This window comes from Bos indicus x Bos taurus, chromosome 24 (genome assembly GCF_003369695.1).
Source record: "Bos indicus x Bos taurus breed Angus x Brahman F1 hybrid chromosome 24, Bos_hybrid_MaternalHap_v2.0, whole genome shotgun sequence".
NCBI lineage: Eukaryota > Metazoa > Chordata > Mammalia > Artiodactyla > Bovidae > Bos > Bos indicus x Bos taurus.
The window spans coordinates 35226898-35246386 of NC_040099.1; the positions used below are offsets into that span (position 1 = coordinate 35226898).

General features: G+C 33.8%; 1 protein-coding gene across 3 annotated transcripts in view; it reads left to right on the top strand.

Moving 5' to 3' along the window:
• ROCK1 (Rho associated coiled-coil containing protein kinase 1) overlaps positions 1-19489 on the top strand; it is a 124790-nt gene that overhangs the window by 57957 nt on the left and 47344 nt on the right. For all 3 annotated transcript variants that reach the window (XM_027526263.1, XM_027526264.1, XM_027526265.1), the window contains 8 exons: positions 63-163; positions 687-824; positions 3780-3955; positions 4749-4833; positions 6126-6270; positions 6582-6720; positions 9895-9986; positions 17738-17897. In XM_027526263.1, coding sequence (XP_027382064.1) covers positions 63-163; positions 687-824; positions 3780-3955; positions 4749-4833; positions 6126-6270; positions 6582-6720; positions 9895-9986; positions 17738-17897 — 1036 coding nt within the window. The remainder of the gene's footprint in view (positions 1-62; positions 164-686; positions 825-3779; positions 3956-4748; positions 4834-6125; positions 6271-6581; positions 6721-9894; positions 9987-17737; positions 17898-19489) is intronic.

Genomic DNA, 19489 nt, shown 5'->3' on the forward strand with positions numbered 1-19489 from the left:
TAAGCAGTTTTAGTTATACTGTTTCGGTGATTTAAAATTATAAACTTTTTCTTTTCATACAGATAAAGACACAATAAATAAAATTAGAGATTTACGAATGAAAGCTGAAGATTATGAAGTAGTGAAGGTGATTGGTAGAGGTGCATTTGGAGAAGTTCAATTGGTAGGTTATTTTAATGAGATTTTAAAATCTTTTTAAAATTAAAAAATCTACTTGTTTGTTTAACATATGATGTTTTGGAAAACTATTGATTTTATAAAAGTCTTGCTCTAAATTGCTCTAGACTTTCTTGCCTACCAATATGAAAGCCTAGAGTCTCATTCAGCAGTAGTGTGAAATATTTTCCCCAAGCATTCAAGGGTAGAGAAGAAGTTTCAAGCATCAAAAGAGAAGACTTTACTCCTGATACTACTCCATCTAAAATGCTGTGGCATAATAATAAGTTTTTAAACAGAAAGTAGCATCCATAGCAGAGTGGAGAAGGGGAAGGATGCCATAATACAGGGAATAAAGTTTTTTTTCCTAACATTACTTATGGTATTTAAAGCCTTAACATGATCTTACTGGGGTAATTCAGAAGAGATGTTAAAACAGACACACAGTAATGTTAGATTATTTAGTAAATTGTTTGTGAAACACTGATCTTTAAATGTTAATGAAAGGTTCATTATTTTCCATTTCAAAGGTAAGGCATAAATCCACCAGGAAGGTGTACGCTATGAAGCTCCTCAGCAAATTTGAAATGATTAAGAGATCTGATTCTGCTTTTTTCTGGGAAGAAAGGGACATCATGGCTTTTGCTAACAGTCCTTGGGTTGTTCAGGTATGCTTTTGCTGTTGTTTCATTGTTGTTGTACTGGTTAGTAACTTGACATATCTGAGAAGCTGACTTTGGTTTTTAGTGAACAGCAAGAGAGAATTTATTGGCAGTTATAAAAGTATCTAATACGTCATTTTTAAAATCATAAAATTCAATGTTATTGAATCATCTCTGGGAAGGAAGTAAATATTTGTCTCTCATTTTATGGAATGGAAGAAAATGGGAGAAAGGAAGGAAAAAAAGTTAAGCTAGGCCTCCAAATAATATTGTATTGGCTTCAGGTTTTTCAGTGGAAGGAAAAATACATCAGAAAGTTAGTAATTGTAGGTCCTGATCTTGATTGCCACAGGTCTACCTAAAGTTGTGGCCCGGTTATTTCTATCTTTGAGCCTGAGTTTCATTGCTCAAAAATGTGAAAGTTGGCTTAGATTGGTTATTTTAAACTGAATAGGTACCTCATTTGGAGTCATGGGAGCAAGGAGTTATTTGGGTAGGTTATAATTCTGGGTTTTCTATTGCTGCTTCAATTAGAGCAGCTGCATGTTTTATGTGTCTTATATATTGGGGTTCTTATTAAGATTTCATGTGAGGGGGATAAGATCTTCTGGTTTAAAAAATGGAGTAAAACTACTAAGCTAGATCATTTCTGAATTCCTAGCATGAATTCTGTAGCTTCTTTATTTATACTAGGTAATAAAAACTGTCCTAAGCATAATAGTAATTGGTATAAAAAGAATATGAAATATGTTTAAGATTTGCATAATAAGGCTTTTTATACTTAAAGTGTTTGTTCTTGTTTGTATCAGCTATATAGAGTAGGGTCTCTCAGTCTCGGTATTGTTGACATTTTCAGCCACGTGAGGGCTTCCCTAGTAGCTCAGTTGGTAAAGAATCTTCCTGCAATGTAGGAGACCCAGGTTCGAGCCCTGGGTCAGGAAGATCCCCTGGAGAAGGGAATGGCAACCCACTCCAGTACTCTTGCTTGGAGAATTCCATAGACAGAGGACTTGACGGGCTACAGTCCACAGGATCGCAAAGTCAGACACGACTGTGCGAGTAACTTTCCTTTTCCTTTCAGCCATGTGATGTTTTGCTGCTGGGGGCTATCCTGTGCCTTATAGGGTTTATAACAGGATCCCTGACTTCTGCCCAGGTCCTCCCAGTAGCAGCCGTCTCCACTCCACACACCAGCTATTAGCAACTAAAATTGTGTTCAGACATTGTGGTGTGTTGGGGAGAGTGGGTTGCTGGGGGCTGTGGGACACCAACAGTTTGCCTTTCTGGTTGAGAACTACTGATATGAGGAATGTTCAATGTTGTGTAAAAAGTTAAAAACATGACATAAATATTTAAGGTTAAATTTACAACTTGTGAGTTTGAAGCTTTGTTTTTCTTGATACATTGTCTGTAAATAGGGAAACTGCCACCAGATCAGCAATGTTTCTTTAATTATGGTGTCCGAGTGATTCACTGTACATGTTAACCTGGGATAGCCATGAGACACCACTTAGTTTCTTATCCTTCCCTCTAAATATGTATTTTGTAATTAAAGTTACTAAGTGAAAGTGAAAATCGCTCAGTCATGTCCGACTCTTTGCAACCCCATGTACTGTAGCCCGCCAGGCTCCTCTGTCCATAGAACTCTCCAGGCCAGAATACTGGAGTGGGTAGCCATTTCCTTCTCCAGGGGATCAAACCAGGGTCTTCTGCATTGCAGGCAAATTCTTTACCAGCTGAGCTACCAGGGAAGCCCATAAGTTACTAAATCCATAACTAAAATAACTAAAGTTACTAAATCCATAGCTAAAATCGTTACACGCTGTTGAAAAAAATGAAATAACAAAAAGAATTTAAAGATATAACTGCCTAGGTAAATTAGTTATAATTTATAATTTTTCTCTAGGGCTTATTTCATTTATTTTAGTTCTATTCTAATCTTCTCATGTTTACTTAAAATGTCCTTTTGTAGAGAATTCCCTGGTGGTCCAGTGGTTTGGATTTGGGGTTTTCAGTGCCCTGGACCCCAGTTCGATCCCTATATCAGGGGACTAAGATCCCACAAGCTGCACGTCATGGCCAAAAAAGAAAAAAAAAAAGTTCTTTTGTAAATTTGCTCTCCTTTTAACTTTAACCCTGGTCATATAATATATTTATGCCTGATATTGTTGCCAATTTCGTATTGATGGACCTTCCCCTTCCTGCTTTGACTCTGTTGCCCTCTCCCTGCTTCTCTGTTGGCTGCTCCTCCTACTGACTGCTGTTGTTTACTGAGCACCTGTTGTAGTAAGTGCTTTCAGTATTTGCTGATCTCTTTTTAACAACCCAGAAAGGCAGTTAGTCCCCATTAGCTACATCCTCAATTTATAGATTAAATTTGTGCTTTTGTTCATTGAACATTCATTAAATACTTGCCAACTGCCAGGCATCTAGATGCAGACTGCAGCAAGTTTAAAAGTCACATATGGTATAGTCCCAGTACAGAAGTCACAGGTAATTTGAGAGGCTATGTAATTGCCTTGTCACACAGCTAGTCAGAGACAATTAAAACTAAAGCCTAATTTATTAGACTACTGGAAAATTGTGATATCAATATAAATTTAACATTAAACCCCACTATGCACAATTTAAATTAGAACTACAGTATATCTTTGCTTAGAAGAATTGTATATCCTTTATTGAAAGTTATAATTTTTTAAAATTCTCAGTATAAGAAATTCAATTAGTATAGAAAATGTAGAGAAAAAAGTCTCCAGCTCCTCAGAAATAACCAGTTAATAATTCCTTGACATATGCGAAGTTCTTTGTGCTATTTATGTTTGTATTTATTTCCTTTTTAAAAACAGTGCTTACAACTACTGCATTTGATTATTTTAATTATACTAGTGTTTTTGACAATTCTTAAATGAAGCAGTTTTGTTTAATCTTAATAAATTTCTTTGTTCTTCTGTATTTGTGTAGCTGTTTTATGCATTCCAAGATGATCGTTATCTTTACATGGTAATGGAGTACATGCCTGGTGGAGATCTTGTAAATTTAATGAGCAACTATGACGTGCCTGAAAAATGGGCCCGATTCTATACTGCAGAAGTAGTTCTTGCATTGGATGCAATCCATTCCATGGGTTTTATCCATAGGTAAAGATAAAAATGTTTAAAATTTCTCATTTGTCGAAGAGAGAAGCTAAAAATAAGTACTTTATTTGGTTAACACATCCCACTCTGAGTCCACCTATTCTTCCATATGACATAAGTGGTATTTCAGGATTTAAAACTTTAAAATTTGTAGTTCTGACATTTCAATTTAGTGTTGATATAAATGTACTCTTTAATATTTCTTAATGATAAAGCTTTTATATAGTGTCCTGAAAAGTAGAATGTATAAGCTATTTTTTTAAGATATCTTCCAGGGTATTAAATGCTTTAAATTTTTACATTCAAATTAATTTGCTTTTGATTAGTGAATAGATCATACTTATTTGTTAGAAGGGTAGTTTCATTTGTTCTACAAACACCAATTGAATTCTCTGTGCAATTGCTGTGCTCAATGTCAGGGATACAAAAATGGAAGTGACTTAAGACCCTCTTTTAGGGTTATTTATGTATTTATCTATCTTGTGTGTTTTAGTTACTTTTTATGTTTGAATGTTACATTTTTTATGGTTATTCTCTCTCAAATGACTTGATTTTCCTCTTGGAAGAATCAAACTCTGCTTCAAAGGGAATATTATATGTCTTCTTCTGAGACATAACACATGAGAGAATGTCCCTGATGAAGTTCAGTTTATAGATGTGGAGAGAGAGTGCATATAGTTTAAAGGTGGTCTTACCTAAACTGAGTGAGGATATTGGACCTAAAATCATTGCCTCATATAATTTTTATCAATTTATGACCTGTTTCAGAGATACTCTATTTTTTTTCCCTCCTCAGAGATGTGAAGCCTGATAACATGCTGCTGGATAAATCTGGACATTTGAAGTTAGCAGATTTTGGTACTTGTATGAAGATGAATAAGGTTAAATAATTAGATTTTAATTTAGTTTTGCTAATTCAAGATCGATACTTTTTACAAAATGTTTTAAGAATTTAAGAATTACTAACCATATCTGGACGTGTACAGAATCAATGTGCCCTGTCTTATTTGTTGGACTAAAATGCCATGGTTTCACTGTTGTGTTAGTAACTTGTGAGTACTTTATTTTTCCCCTCTCTGTTTAGGGGAAGTGTGGATTGCCAGATTTACTGAATTTTTTAAAATAACTCTGTAATGTCTGCTATTTTAACTAGAAATGGGCTTAGTTTAAATGGCACTAAATACTAATGCCAATGTTAAAATGCGACCTTCATAAAAACTGGATTTCAGTAATACATGTATTTTTTAGTGTTTTACTTAGCCTTCTATTAAACATGAAAAGATCTTACTACTTATTTTGGGAGTCAGTCATAAAAGATATCCATGCTCACTGTTTATATAATAACATGTACATGGCTGAAGTAGCAAGTATGCTGCTTTATTTTCAGTTGAAACAGTTTATATTCTTTGAAACTTATCATAGAAGAATAACCAGAAAGTTGTATTTATTTCCAAAGGAAACTTAACTGGTTAGGAGGAAAGCCCTATGTGAGAACTTTTGTGTAAACATTGATCATTCTCTTGCATTAATACCAGCTGCAGTAAGTAACAGGTATATATAGTTTTGTTTTTATTTTGGAGAGAAGTTTAAAATGTGTGGTAAACAGAGATCAGTGGGCTTAACACTATTACACCCTTTCTCCATGCATGTGACTTCCTATTTTATATGTGTACGGTCACTTCTTACATGTGTTTTTCTCTATTTCAAGTATAGTTAAATTGAATGACTATTTTAGTAAAAAACAATTAAATCACCTTTTATGTATTAATGTTATCAAGAGATTTGTTGTCAGTTTCTCAACATATTTGCCTTGACTTATATACTTGTTCTCTGCAGTTGAGATCTTACTGTTTCAACTGGGGGAATAATAAATGGTCTAAAAATAAAAGAATAATAAGTGGAAAATAATAAATTAATAAATTTACTATGTCTTTCTAGTGAAAGTTATTACAAAGTAAAGGTATCTGTAAACATATACACACATGAATATATTATGTACATAATATGTATATAGGATTAAGCTATTTATTACTTTTTGTCAAGTTTACATTAGGTTTTAATATGACCTTTTTATAAAGACTTAGAGTTCTACAGGTTATATTAAGAAAACACTTGTGTTGAATAATTGACACTTTACATTTATATCCTAATTGAAAATTTGACCTCTGTTTAGGAAGGCATGGTACGATGTGATACAGCAGTTGGAACACCTGATTATATTTCCCCTGAAGTATTAAAATCTCAAGGTGGCGATGGTTATTATGGACGAGAATGTGACTGGTGGTCAGTTGGGGTATTTTTATATGAAATGCTTGTAGGTAAGTAAAGGAGAATTTTATGTACCTCTAACAGTTGTTCATCTCCATACTTAGACTTGGCTTCTTCTGATAAAATATTACATTAAGTTAGCAATGTTGATTTTGTTAGTAGAAAACAGATTGATCCAAGCTGTGATCCAAACACACATACTTTGTGTGTTTTGACAAACTTGATGTGTTACTTCTTTTGGTGTATGTTTTTAGTTTATGCATAGTTAATTATCATTAAGCAGTAACATTGACTTTTCCTTGGAAGCTTATTTCTCTAAATGTATCTTAATTTGTTTTTGTTTTCCCTGTCAATTTGTCAGGTGATACACCATTTTATGCAGATTCTCTGGTTGGAACTTACAGTAAGATTATGAACCATAAAAATTCTCTTACCTTCCCTGATGATAATGACATATCAAAAGAAGCAAAAAATCTTATTTGTGCCTTCCTTACTGACAGGTAAATAATTTTAACATGGAACACTATTCAAGGAAACTTTGATTTTGCTGCTCAGTTTTTAAGGTCTATTTCTGAGCTCCTTTATTTATACTATTGAAATAAAAATGTTACCATTCTTCAAGTCATTCATGACAGTGAAACCTGCTATAATTTTCTGATTTTTCTGGATCTCAATTACCTTACCTAAGAAATTGGGATAGTAAAAGATTCTTTTCTGATGACTAGATCAGATTGTAATTTTTTTCATTGTTAAAATTTTAACTTAAATATAAAGATGATAGTATATTTTATTGAGTCTGGTTTTGTTGTTGTTGTTCTTTTGGCCGTGCTGCACGGCTTGTGGACTCTTAGTTCCCCAACCAGGGATTGAACCCAGGCAGTGAAAAGGAATTCCCTGAGGGTTTTATTTTTTTTTTAGAAACATGTTAAAATCTCAAAAATTAGAGTGCATCTTAAGATCAATGGCATGTACTAATTTAATTGAGGGCATTTTTTTCTCCTAGTGATAGAAAAATGATGATGCATCTTCCAGTTGATGCCATTTAATACTATATTGTGTAGTTGAAATTTGTTGAGGGGCTAGAACTTAAATGTTCTTGCGACCAGCTGAAACAGGAAAAGTAAATATGTGAAGTGATTGATTAGCTTGTTGGGGGAATCCTTTCAGTGTATATATTTGAATAGAAAATTGTCACATTGTAAGCTAAATATCTTAAAATTTTATTTGCCAGTTATACCTCAGTAAAGCTGGGGAAAAGATTTAATTATATCTGGCATATACTTTTTGAAATTAAGGAGATAGTGCAGAGCTATACAAAAAATAGTATTAGTATTTCCTACCTCCTTCCTTCATTAACATGGTCTTCTAGTTTCAACAAGCATTTTTTACAAATGTAAATGCACGTAAATGTCTTAGAAACAGAAATGGCATGTTACATATATATATATATCTCCTTGTCTTTTACTTCTAAAGTTTAAATATGAACCAGATGACTTACTAAGATTACATTTAAGGTTTAAGGTTGTATATGGTTAATGTAAGTACAAGAGGGGCTTTGTACCTTTAAATATGTTTCAATTTTGGATTCACTTTAATTGAAGTTAATTTATCCTCCTTCAGTATGTCCTTTAGAACCTGAAACATGATAGTTTTTGAAATTTCTATGTTTTAATATAAGCACTATATAAATGTAGTCTAATATAAAAACCATGCTGGGGTATAGAATTGAACAAGGGGCACAGCCTCTTCTCCACTGTGTCCTAGCCCTTTGTGGGAAGCAGACAAGCAAATGAGATACTTACTGTACAGAGATAAGTACTCTCAAGTATCATGTGCCAAAGAACCATGGAGAGTTTCCCTAATCCAGTCTGAGAGAGTCAGTGAAAGTTATTAAAAGTGTCTCATTATATCTAAAGCAGTTTGTCTTTCAACTCATGAAAAAGTTTGAGATTTTTGTTGTTTACAAGTGCTCTACTAAAGCACATGGTGCTGAGTTCCTCTTTCCAGTTCAACTAAAGGCACATTTTAAAATGTTTTTTTCCTGTGCCTACCGAAGAGGCCAAGGATCAGTAGCTTGTCCCATTCAGTTCAGTTCAGTCGCTGAGTCGTGTCCGACTCTGCAACCCCATGAACTGCAGCACGCCAGGCCTCCCTGTCCATCACCAACTCCCAGAGTCCACCCAAACCCATGTCCATTGAGTCGGTGCTGCCATCCAACCATCTCATCTTCTGTCGTCCCCTTCTCCTCCTGCCCTCAATCTTTCCCAGCATCAGGGTCTTTTCAAATGAGTCACCTCTTCGCATCAGGTGGCCAAAGTATTGGAGTTTCAGCTTCAACATCAGTCCTTCCAATGAACACCCAGGACTGATCTCCTTTAGGATGGACTGGTTGGATCTCCTTGCAGTCCAAGGGACTCTCAAGAGTCTTCTCCAACACCACAGTTCAAAAGCATCAATTCTTCGGCACTCAGCTTTCTTTATAGTTCAACTCTCACATCCATACATACCCCTGGAAAAACCATAGCCTCGACTAGCTGGACTTTTGTTGACAAAGTAATATCTCTGCTTTTGAATATGCTGTCTAGGTTGGTCATAACTTTCCTTCCAAGGAGTAAGCGTCTTTTAATTTCATGGCTGCAGTCACCATCTGCAGTGATTTTGAAGCCCAAAAAAATAAAGTCAGCCACTGTTTCCACTGTTTCCCCATCTATTTTCCATGAAGTGATGGGACCAGATGCCATGATCTTAGTTTTCTGAATGTTGAGTTTTAAGGTAACTTTTTCACTCTTCTCTTTCACTTTCATCAAGAGGCTCTTTAGTTCTTCTTCACTTTCTGCCATAAGGGTGGTGTCATCAGCATATCTGAGGTTATTGATATTTCTCCCGGCAGTCTTGATTCCAGCTTGTGCTTCCTCCAGCCCAGTGTTTCTCATGATGTCCTCTGCATAGAAGTTAAATAAGCAGGGTGACAATATACAGCCTTGATGTACTCCTTTTCCTATTTGGAACCAGTCTGTTGTTCCATGTCCAGTTCTAACCGTTGCTTCCTGACCTGCATATGGTTACTCAAGAGGCAGGTCAGGTGGTCTGCTGTTCCCATCTCTTTCAGAATTTTCCACAGTTTATTGTGATCCACCCAGTCAAAGGCTTTGGCATAGTCTATAAAGCTCTCAATTTTGTAGGAGAGTCAAGAATGAGTTGTCATTGGTGTTTGGTCAGAAATATTTACTAGAGGATAAAATGGAAATTTTATATTTAAAATATCTTTTGGAGTTTTTGTAAGCTGCTGGTGTGAAAGTTGTTAGTTGCAAAAAAATATATTTACCACTATTAAAAAACCTATCAGGAAAATTCATTAGGCTAATGAAGCAAGGAAAGTGATTCATCTGGTTATTTGTTGTCAGTAGAAAAACCATGGAGGATCAATAAATCTGTGGGGTTTTTTGGTGTGTGTGTGTTTTTCTTTGGAAAAAAATTCTTTAATATTCTCAGTCTTCAACTTATTTTTTATGTATGCTCAAAATTATCCTGATAGTCAACATAATTTCAGGGAGACATAGAATTGTATTTATCATCTTGCACAAACTTAGCATTATGCCCCAAATAAATATGAATAGATAATAGTAATAAAATCTTAAATGATTAATGATTTTTCTCCTTTTCTCTCTATTCAGAGAGGTGAGATTAGGGCGAAATGGTGTAGAAGAAATCAAACGACATCTCTTCTTCAAAAATGATCAATGGGCTTGGGAAACACTTCGAGACAGTAAGTTGTTTCTTCTTGCACGCTACAGTGAATATTTGAAAGCAGTTGTGGTAAATAGTCTCTTGGAACTGCCTTCCTAAAATAAGTGTATATCTGATGAAAATCCAAAGCTATGTAAGTGTTGTCCTAACCTAGTTAAAGAGAGACTGTTTGATAATATTGGGGAAAATATACTGCTCCCTCTCTATGCCAAGATGAAATGTTATGTACGTGTAATGGAGTTGGGCTCAGTAGTCATAATGCGATACTTGATCTTTGTTGAATTGCTTGGTATAGACTTCAGTATCTCATTATAGAGGAAGTCCAGTAATTAAGAGGTAATATTTCTCGTGAAAAAAAAAAAGTTTATTCTCTTGTTTTTGCTAAAACCTAAAGTATAAGGAGGTTCTATCAGAATTTAATTTGTGGTAGCATATAAGAAATTATGGTATGCTTGGTTCCATCAGACTTGCAGCTTGCAATAAAAATAAATAAAAATTGGTAGTATGCAGGAAGTTAATTTTCAGTCCATTTAGACTATTTCCCTGTTTTAAAAACAGTGGAGATTATGACAGTTCACAGAAAACCTTGTTTAACGTAGCTGAATTGAAATCATAATGGCACCAAAGGTTCCCATGATCTTTGTGGATTTGGGAGGCCAAGAATTCACCTTTCCCTTGCTGAAGTCTCAGAAATTGTTCCCTTTTTCACTTAGCAGAGAAAGAATAGTGTATGTTAGCCCTTAAGTTCCTGCTGCAGCATCAGCAATGGACAGTAATTACGAAATGAACTCAGCTGTTTTAGAAACAGTTACAAATTAGGTATTCCTCTTAAGATCTGCCTATCTAGTTGAGATTGCAAGAGATGATTCTTTTTAATTTTGAAGAAACAGATCATGCAGGTTTGCCAATATTAGTGAAATATCCTTGTTATCATATTGCCTTCAGGTACGTACATATATGGTACTAAGCTGTAAAACTGACTACAGAGGGGAAAAGGGGAAATAAAATTTTCTGGAAATTAAGAAATGACACCACTGCAGATACTGACATTGCTGTCTGGAGAAGCTGCAGGAGCTGCGTCACCTTGAGAGACTCTATTAACAGTTATACACTGGGAAATAAGGAACTTCCCCCTCCTCATAAGTAAATGTTTATTGATAACAATAAACATTTATAATAAACATAATAAATGATTATTGTTTTCCTGTTGCAAGAGAAGCTTGCAAGACAGAGATGAGTAGAGTGAGATGATAAGTGGGTGCCTTGCAAAATTCTGTTTTTTATTCAAATTATGCTCTCAGTAAAGTTTCAGAAGGCTGGAAACATACGTTTACAATTGTAAAGCAGAGAAAATTTAAAAAGAGAACTGCAGAAACTAACAAGTACTATCTTTCTGTTCTTTTTCAAAGTGAAGCTATGCATAAATAACTCCAGAGTAACCATACAATAATTCACTGTTAAAAGTAGGGAAGACATAATTCCTTTTGTGTATTGAAAGTTGGTATTAATTAGGAGAGGAGGCAGTCTAGTCAGCAAGCACTGACCACCTGCTGTATCCTGAGCACAGCTCTATTGCAGACACTAGGAAAACAGCTCATAGTCTAGTGGAATTGAGGCATCCACATCAGTGGCGTTTTTTATATTACACTTCCTTACTATAACTGTTTATGGAAAAAGCAAGTAAGATGAATTGTGTCTTTGATTTAAATCAAATGAACTGCATGTTTAAAGAATTTCTATAAATAGGTAGTATTATCAGTAGTATTGTTAGCATTTTTGTATCTTTTTTTACCTATGGTTTTGCTACAGTCTACTTAGATATAATGTACTTCAGCATTTTGAGAGCTTTCCCTAATCCTTATAGCTTCTATTTTGTGCTTACTGTAAAAAAAGAAACAAAAATTGAAGTCTGTAGAACTTACTGTTCTATTCTTCCTTTTCTCTCTTCCTACCCCTTCTTTACTTCCCACCCCTAAAATACCAAGAATACTTCTATTCTGAACTGACCTCTCTGACCTGCCAAGATTTTAAAAATTATATAACAGTTATAGTTCTTTTTACTTTTCTTTTGCCTCTCTAATTTTCTTTGGCAAGATTTCTTGCTGTTTTTCAAATAATAGTTCTTTTGGTAGTTTTACCACTTACATGTCTGCAAGTTATAACAGCAATCTTCACCATCTGTTCCTTGGTCGTGTGGGAGCAGGGTACAAATACAAAACAGCTTGATTTTTGGCAGAATTTCCACAAGCTTCCTGATCTTACTTACTCTTAATTTAGAGGCACTAAGTATTCAGACTGTAAAATTACTTTTTCCACTCATTTGGGATAGAATTGAAGAAATGACAGATTAAAGACAAGAAGAAATGAGAAGACCTAAATAGCTTTCTACCTGCTAGCTTTGCTGGCAGGTCACACTACTAGCAGATGACAACATCAGGACTCAAGTCTCAGTCTGTTTGACTCCAGCATCTTTGATCTTGTGAAATACCATGTACCATTTAAAGATTTCTACTGTTTAGTATTATATAGATTAGAAATGCAGGGGATTGGCACTTGCTGGCAGTTAAATTTTAGGGAAAACAAAATTATAACATTTATTACATATAATAACATTATTAATGATGCTATCTTACATATAACATGTGGTTACTTGAAAAACTTTGCCATTCATGATCTCATTTCAGATAAGATATTGCCATTACTTAATCTACCTTTTAGTTGATGGGAGACACTTATGGTTAACTGGGGTAACTGTCAAAATGTGTGATGAGTTTTCATTTTAGTTAAAAGCAAACAATTAATTGTATGCACATATGTGCTACTTTAGGTACTGTTTTTCCATCAGGTCTGGTGTCCTCTCTTAGGATTTTATATTTTCATGAAAAAGATAATCAATGTAGGCTTCGTGGATAAAAAATTTAGGAGCTAGCAAGTTTTAGGGTCTTAGAAGTTTAGACTGCCTCAGCATTATATTGGGTTCTTGTTAACAAAAAATAAACTTTAAGAAAGATTATCTCTTTTTTATTGTCATAAAGGATAAATATCTTAAAATTTACCATTGTAACCATTTTTAAGGACACAGTTCAGTAGCATTAAGCACCTTCAGATTGCTGTGTAACCACATCACCGCCCATTTTCAGAACTTTTCTATCACTCCAAACTAAGTCTCTGTAACACATTAAAGCTTAAATCTCCATTCTCCCCTTATCCCAACCCCCAGTGGCCACTGTTCTGATTTATGAATTTGAGTGTTCTTGGTGCTTCAAACAAGTGAATTCATATATTCTTTATCTTTTGAGATTGACATTTCACTAGCTTGTCTTCAGGATTCATCCATATTATAGCTTGCATCAGAATTTCATTCCATTTTAAGGCTGAATAGTATTCCATTGTGTGTTTATACCACTTTTAAAAAAAATCCGTTCTTCTATTGACTGATACTTCAGGATGCTTGTCCTTTTAGCTATGGTGAGTAATGTTTCTCTGGTCATTGTTATACAAGTATCTGTCAGAGTAATTGCTTTCCATTCTTTTGAGTTAATTTTTATATATAGTGTAAGATAAGACTCCAACTTCATTCTTTTGCATATAGATATCCAGTTTTCCCAGCACCATTTGTTGAAATGACTGTCCTTTTTTCCTTGAATAGTGTTGGTACCCTTATCAAAAAGCATTTGAACATATAATGTGAGGGTTTAATCTCTGAACTCTCTATTATACTCCATTGATCTATATACCTGTCTTTATGCCAGTACTACACAATTTGGATTGTGGTAGCTTTGTAGTAGCTTTTGAAATCAGAAAGTCTGAATCTTCCAACTTTGTTCTTCTTTTTCAAGATTGTTTTGATTACGGGCATACCTGGCTTTGTTGGCTTCACAGATAGCTGCAGTTTTTAAAAATTGAAGATCTGTGGCAACACTGTGTGGTCAGATGATGGTTAGCATTTTTTAGCAGTGAAATATTTTTTCGTTAAGGCCTTAATTTTAAATTAGGTTTTTAATTTTAACAGTTTTTAAAACATAATGCTGTTGCACACATAACAGACTATATTATAGTGTTAACATAACTTCTGTACACACTGGGGAGCCAAAGAAAAGTTATATGACTCACTTTATTGCACTGTTTGCTTTATTGCTCTGATCTGAAGTGGAACTCACAATATTTGTAAGGTATGCCTGTATTGGGGATCCCTTGAGATTCCGTATGAACTTTAGAATGGGTTTTTCCATTCCTGAAAAAAAAGATAGTGGAATTTTTAGAGCAGTTACTGAATGTGTTTCCAGTTAGGCTGCCTTTTATTTTCTTTTCTTGCCTGTTTGCTCTGACTAGAACTTTCAACATGTTGTTGAATAGCAGTAGCGTAATTGAGCATCCTTCTTTATCTTGTTCCTGATCGTTGGGGAAAAGCTTTCAATCTTTCCCTGTTGTGTGTGATGTGGGCTGTGGGTTTTTCAATAGTGCCCTTTATTATATTGAGGAAGTTCCCTTCTATGCCTTGTTGACTGAATATTTTTATCATGAAAGTGTGTTGGATTTTGTAAAATGCCATTTCTGTGTTATTTGAAATAATCATGTGGGTTTTTTCCTTCATGCTATTAATGTGATGTATTACACTGATTAACTTTCATGTGGTGAGCCACCCTGGAATATATCCCACTTGATCATAGCTTATAACCCTCTTAATATGTGGCTACATTCAATTTGTTAGTATTTTGTTAAAGATTTTTGCATCAGGGGATATTGGTTTGTGTTTTTTTCTTGTGGTGTCTTGGTTGGCTTTGGTGTCAGAGTAATTCTGGCTTCATGGGATGAATTAGGAAATGTTTTATCCTCTTCTGTCTTTAGTAAATTGTGAGGATTGGGATTAAGTCTTCTTTAAGTGTTTGATGGAATTCAGTTGTGAAACCATCTTGTCTTGGGCTTTTGTTGAGACATTTTTTGTTATTGATTAAATCTCTTACCATAGGTCTTTTCAAATTTCTTTTACAAGTAAGTTTTGATAGTTTGTGTTTCTGGAATTTGTCATTTCATCTCGGTTATCTAATATGTTGGTGTACAGTTGTTCATAGTTTTAAAATTTTATCCCTTTTATTTGTAGAAGCTTGATAATTATGTCCCCACTTTAATTTCTGATTTTAGTTGTTCATGTGTCTTCTCCTTTTTTCTTATTGAAGTAAAAGATTTTCCAATTTGATTGATCTTTTTAAAGAACCAATTATTTGTTAATTTTCATGGTTCATTTTCTGTTACATATTTTATTTACTTGCATTTTGATCTGTATTTTTTCTTTGCTTCCTCTAGCTTTGGGCTTGATTTGCTCTTTTTCTAGTTTCTTAGAGTGTCAGTCTGGGTTGTTGATTTGAGATCCTTTTTTTATATAACATAGGCATTTATAAATAAAGTGCTTCCCTAAGTATTGCTTTCACTGAATCCCATAAGTTTTGGTATATTGTTTTCATTTTCATTTATCTCAAAGCATTTTCTTTCTTTCTTTCTTTTTCATTTCTTCAACTCATGGTTTAAGAGAATACTGTTTAATTTCCACGTATTTGTTAATCTTCTAATTTTCCTTCTATTATTGACTTCTTGTTTCATTCTATTGTGGTTGGAGAAAATGCTTCGTATAATTTCAGCCTCTTTAAATTTATTGTATTTTGAACTAACATACAGTCTGTCCTGGAGAAGTCCCATGTGCACTTGAGAAAAATATGTATTCTGCTATTGGTGTTGGGGTGTGCTTTATTTTTCTGTTGTATCTATTTGGTTTACAGTGTTATTCAAGTCCTCCATTTTCTTATTCATCTTCTGTTTGGATTTTTTGTTCACTATTAAAAGTGGGTTATTGAAGACACTCTTAGAACTGTTTCCTTTATGTCGTTTATATGTGTATATGTGTATCTTTGGAACTGTTGTTGTATGCACATATGTTTATCATTGTTGTATCTCCTTCATCAGTTGACCCCTTTATCAATATACAATGTCTTCACCTCACACTGGTCAGAATGGCCATCATCAAAAAAAGTCTACAGATAACAAATTCTGGAAAGTATGTGGTCTCTACCCACCAGATATCAGCAACATCCCTCCCCCAGTTGTGACAACGAAAATTATGCACCCAGATATTTCTGACATTCAGACATTGCTGAATATCTCTGAGGGGCCAAAATTGTCCTTAATTGAGAACTTTAGACATTGCTGAATATCCCTGAGGGCCTAGACTTGCCCCTGATTGAAAACTACTGTTTTAAGGTTAAATTTGTGCTAAGAGGATGTACTACATAAGGAATGACAATCCTTTTTTCCCATCTTTCCACAAATTAGGCAGTTAATGTCAGGAAGCTAGAATCGTCTAGTTGGGCAGTTTTCTTGGCCATTAAGGAAAGAAAATGGTGGAAAAGCTCTTTTCCTGTTTACTGTTAGAACTGCAGCTTCTTTTGATTAAATGTGTTGTTTCATTCCCAGGTTTATCTAATAGGTCACTGTATCTGAGATGCACAACAGTAGTTAACCTCTTGCCTGGAATACCCAGATGATTTAGTAGAGCAGTAATTCAAATTATGTGTGAAATTAAGATTGTAATGTCAGTTACTTCTGTTTGCTCTTCTTCATCTTTTTCTCTTAGGGAACATGAAATGACTGTATGTAAAATAATTATTGAATGTTTTGATGATAATATTTCAGTGATGTTTTATTATACTCCTGAATCTTTAAACTAGAAAATGTTTTTCCAAAAATTTATTTTAGTATGTACTTTCTGTAGTGTAGTTAAGCTTCAAAAGAAGACAGTACTAGTTTCATATGATGTTTTCTATGTCATGAAGATTTGCATTGTCACATACAGTTTTATTTTAAGTGTATATGGGTCTTGTTTTCCATCAAGTTTAGAACTCCTGAAGAAGATTCTTTGTTGAGGTTTTGTATCCCTGCTCTCTTTTCCCAACAGCCATTTTATAAGACTTACCTGAGTTGTCCCCTAATCACTTAATTCAAGGAAGGTAACTATTGGTAGTCTGAAAATATAATTGAAAATACTTTGCTCCTATTCAGTATATCATAATAATAACCAATAATGGAAAAGAATCTGGGAAAAAAACAAAAATATACATACACACACACACACACACGCACGTATACATAAGTGAATCACTTAGCTTTACACCTGAAACACAATATTGTAAATCAACATTAATTGGAAAAAAACCCCAAAACTTTGCTCTTATAGAGCTATTGAGCCAGTGGGGAGGGGAATACTGGTTATCTAGATTCTAGATAAGTAAAAATATTTCAATAACAAATATTAACTATATCCAAGACTGCTAAGAGAGGTAACTGATTTCTAGTTTGCTATAGAGCAGATTAGCAAGTGAAATACTGTATATGAAGCTAACCAACTTTAAGTGCAATTTGTTTTGCCCTATAGTTTCTGAACAGTCTTTTCTGTAGTCCTGATTGCTTTTGCACATCTTATACTACAATGTATTTTAAAACAAACCTTAATAATACTTGACTTGTAATACTCAAACTTGAGGTATATATGATAATTATCATAATTATTTTTGAAAATAATTGATTTACAGAATTATATAATCAGTGATCTGTAGCTGCTGATTAATAATCCTAGTAAAGCTTATTGTAATAGAATTAAGCCCATTTAGAATTTGTGGTTCACAAGTTATTCATATGTAGGAAATCGTTAGTAATTAGTGCAAAATCATTGCTTCACTTGATACTAAATTTGAAATGAACTACTTTTGTTTCTGTTTTTAGCTGTAGCACCAGTTGTACCTGATTTAAGTAGTGACATAGACACAAGTAACTTTGATGACTTGGAAGAAGATAAAGGAGATGAAGAAACATTCCCTATACCTAAAGCTTTTGTTGGCAATCAACTACCTTTTGTAGGATTTACATATTATAGCAATCGTAGGTAAGTATGCTACACATTGGTTTTGGGGGTAGGCACTGATTTTGTTGTAGTCATATTATTTTCTTAGGGATATCTAAAATTCACTTTAGAACATTTAAAGTAAATTTAATGGTGTATAAAAAGATATATTAATATGTCACATTCACCAATTAATTATATTTCCAGGATTTTGTATTTAGTATCTTTTAAAATCATCCATGCTCAGGATATTGTTTTTCAGAAATTCTTTGCTGAATAACTTAATGTTTCTTCACATTACAGCTGTTAATGGGTCAAGAGATTCTGTTACTGTTGATATTTTGCTTAATCCTGTTATCCAAAGAGTTCTGGTTTTATAATGCATTTTTAAACAGTATGTAGTCTTCTAGCATTATCATTGCTATATTGGTGTTACAAAAGGCCTATGGTTTTTAATTCTTCAAAAATTAAGTGATTCCTCCCTAAAACTTCTCAGTGAATTCACTATATTTTACGTTATAAGGCCTTGTGACCTTAGGCAAATAGCTTTGATCTTTTATACCTTCATTTCCTCAAAAATACAGATGATGGGGATAATATTTGTGTCTCAGGGTTGTGTAGGGGTTAAATAAATCAAAATACAGTAAAACTTAGAGCAATGCTCTGCATGGCATAAGCACGCAGTGTTATTATTATCATTAGTATTAGCTAATGTTAGTTTTAGCTTTTCTAGTGGACTTCAGATACAAGTTAAACATTTCACTCTACTTTTATATACTGGTCATTCATTCAACAGACACATTTGACAGTCTACTCTTTGTCAGATATAAGGATTAATAAGATACAGAGTCTCCTCTTGAGATGTTCATATCCTAGTGAGGAAATGGATAAGTTGTACAATGTAGGTTGGCGAATACTACACAACAGAAATCTAAATAAAGTGCTACATCAGTATATAAAAGTGAACTGAACTATATGGCAGCATCAACTGGGTATGTCAAATCTGCTTGATCAATTTATTTTAGAATATGTACTTCTAGTCAAATTATACTCTATTAAAATGGTAGTAGACATTTGAATTTCTTGGAGTAACGATTAAATTTGAGGTTATTATAGCTCACTTTCTTTTAACGTGAAACATCTTGTCATTTTAGTCAAAACTTTTAATAAGAGGTTAATTCAAGTCAAGTTTACAAAACAGGAATTCAGTTTAGTCCTGCGTTATGAAATTTCTCCAGTAATCCAACTATAAGACAATAATTTTGTTCTTTTGATGCTAGAATACTTTCTCTGTATCATCAGACAAGTAGGTAATACTTGAGTTTTGACCCCTAGAAAAAGACAGTATTTTAATCTCTTTCCCTCCCTAATACTCTATGACTGTAATATTGAAACTATTTTATATTGAAATGCACAGAGACTCTGTAAAGTGGTATGTTTGTTCCAGCATTCTTTCTTTTTTTTCTCTTTTAAAAACTTTATATTTTTATCAATTATTCTCTGTTTTGAGTGTTCTGAAACACTCAAGATGTTGATATAAACAACCCCCCTAAGTGTTTTTAGATTTTCTATAGTAGAGTTCAGCAGTTAATTACTTTTTCTACACAAAAGTGATTACTTTTTCTACACAAAGG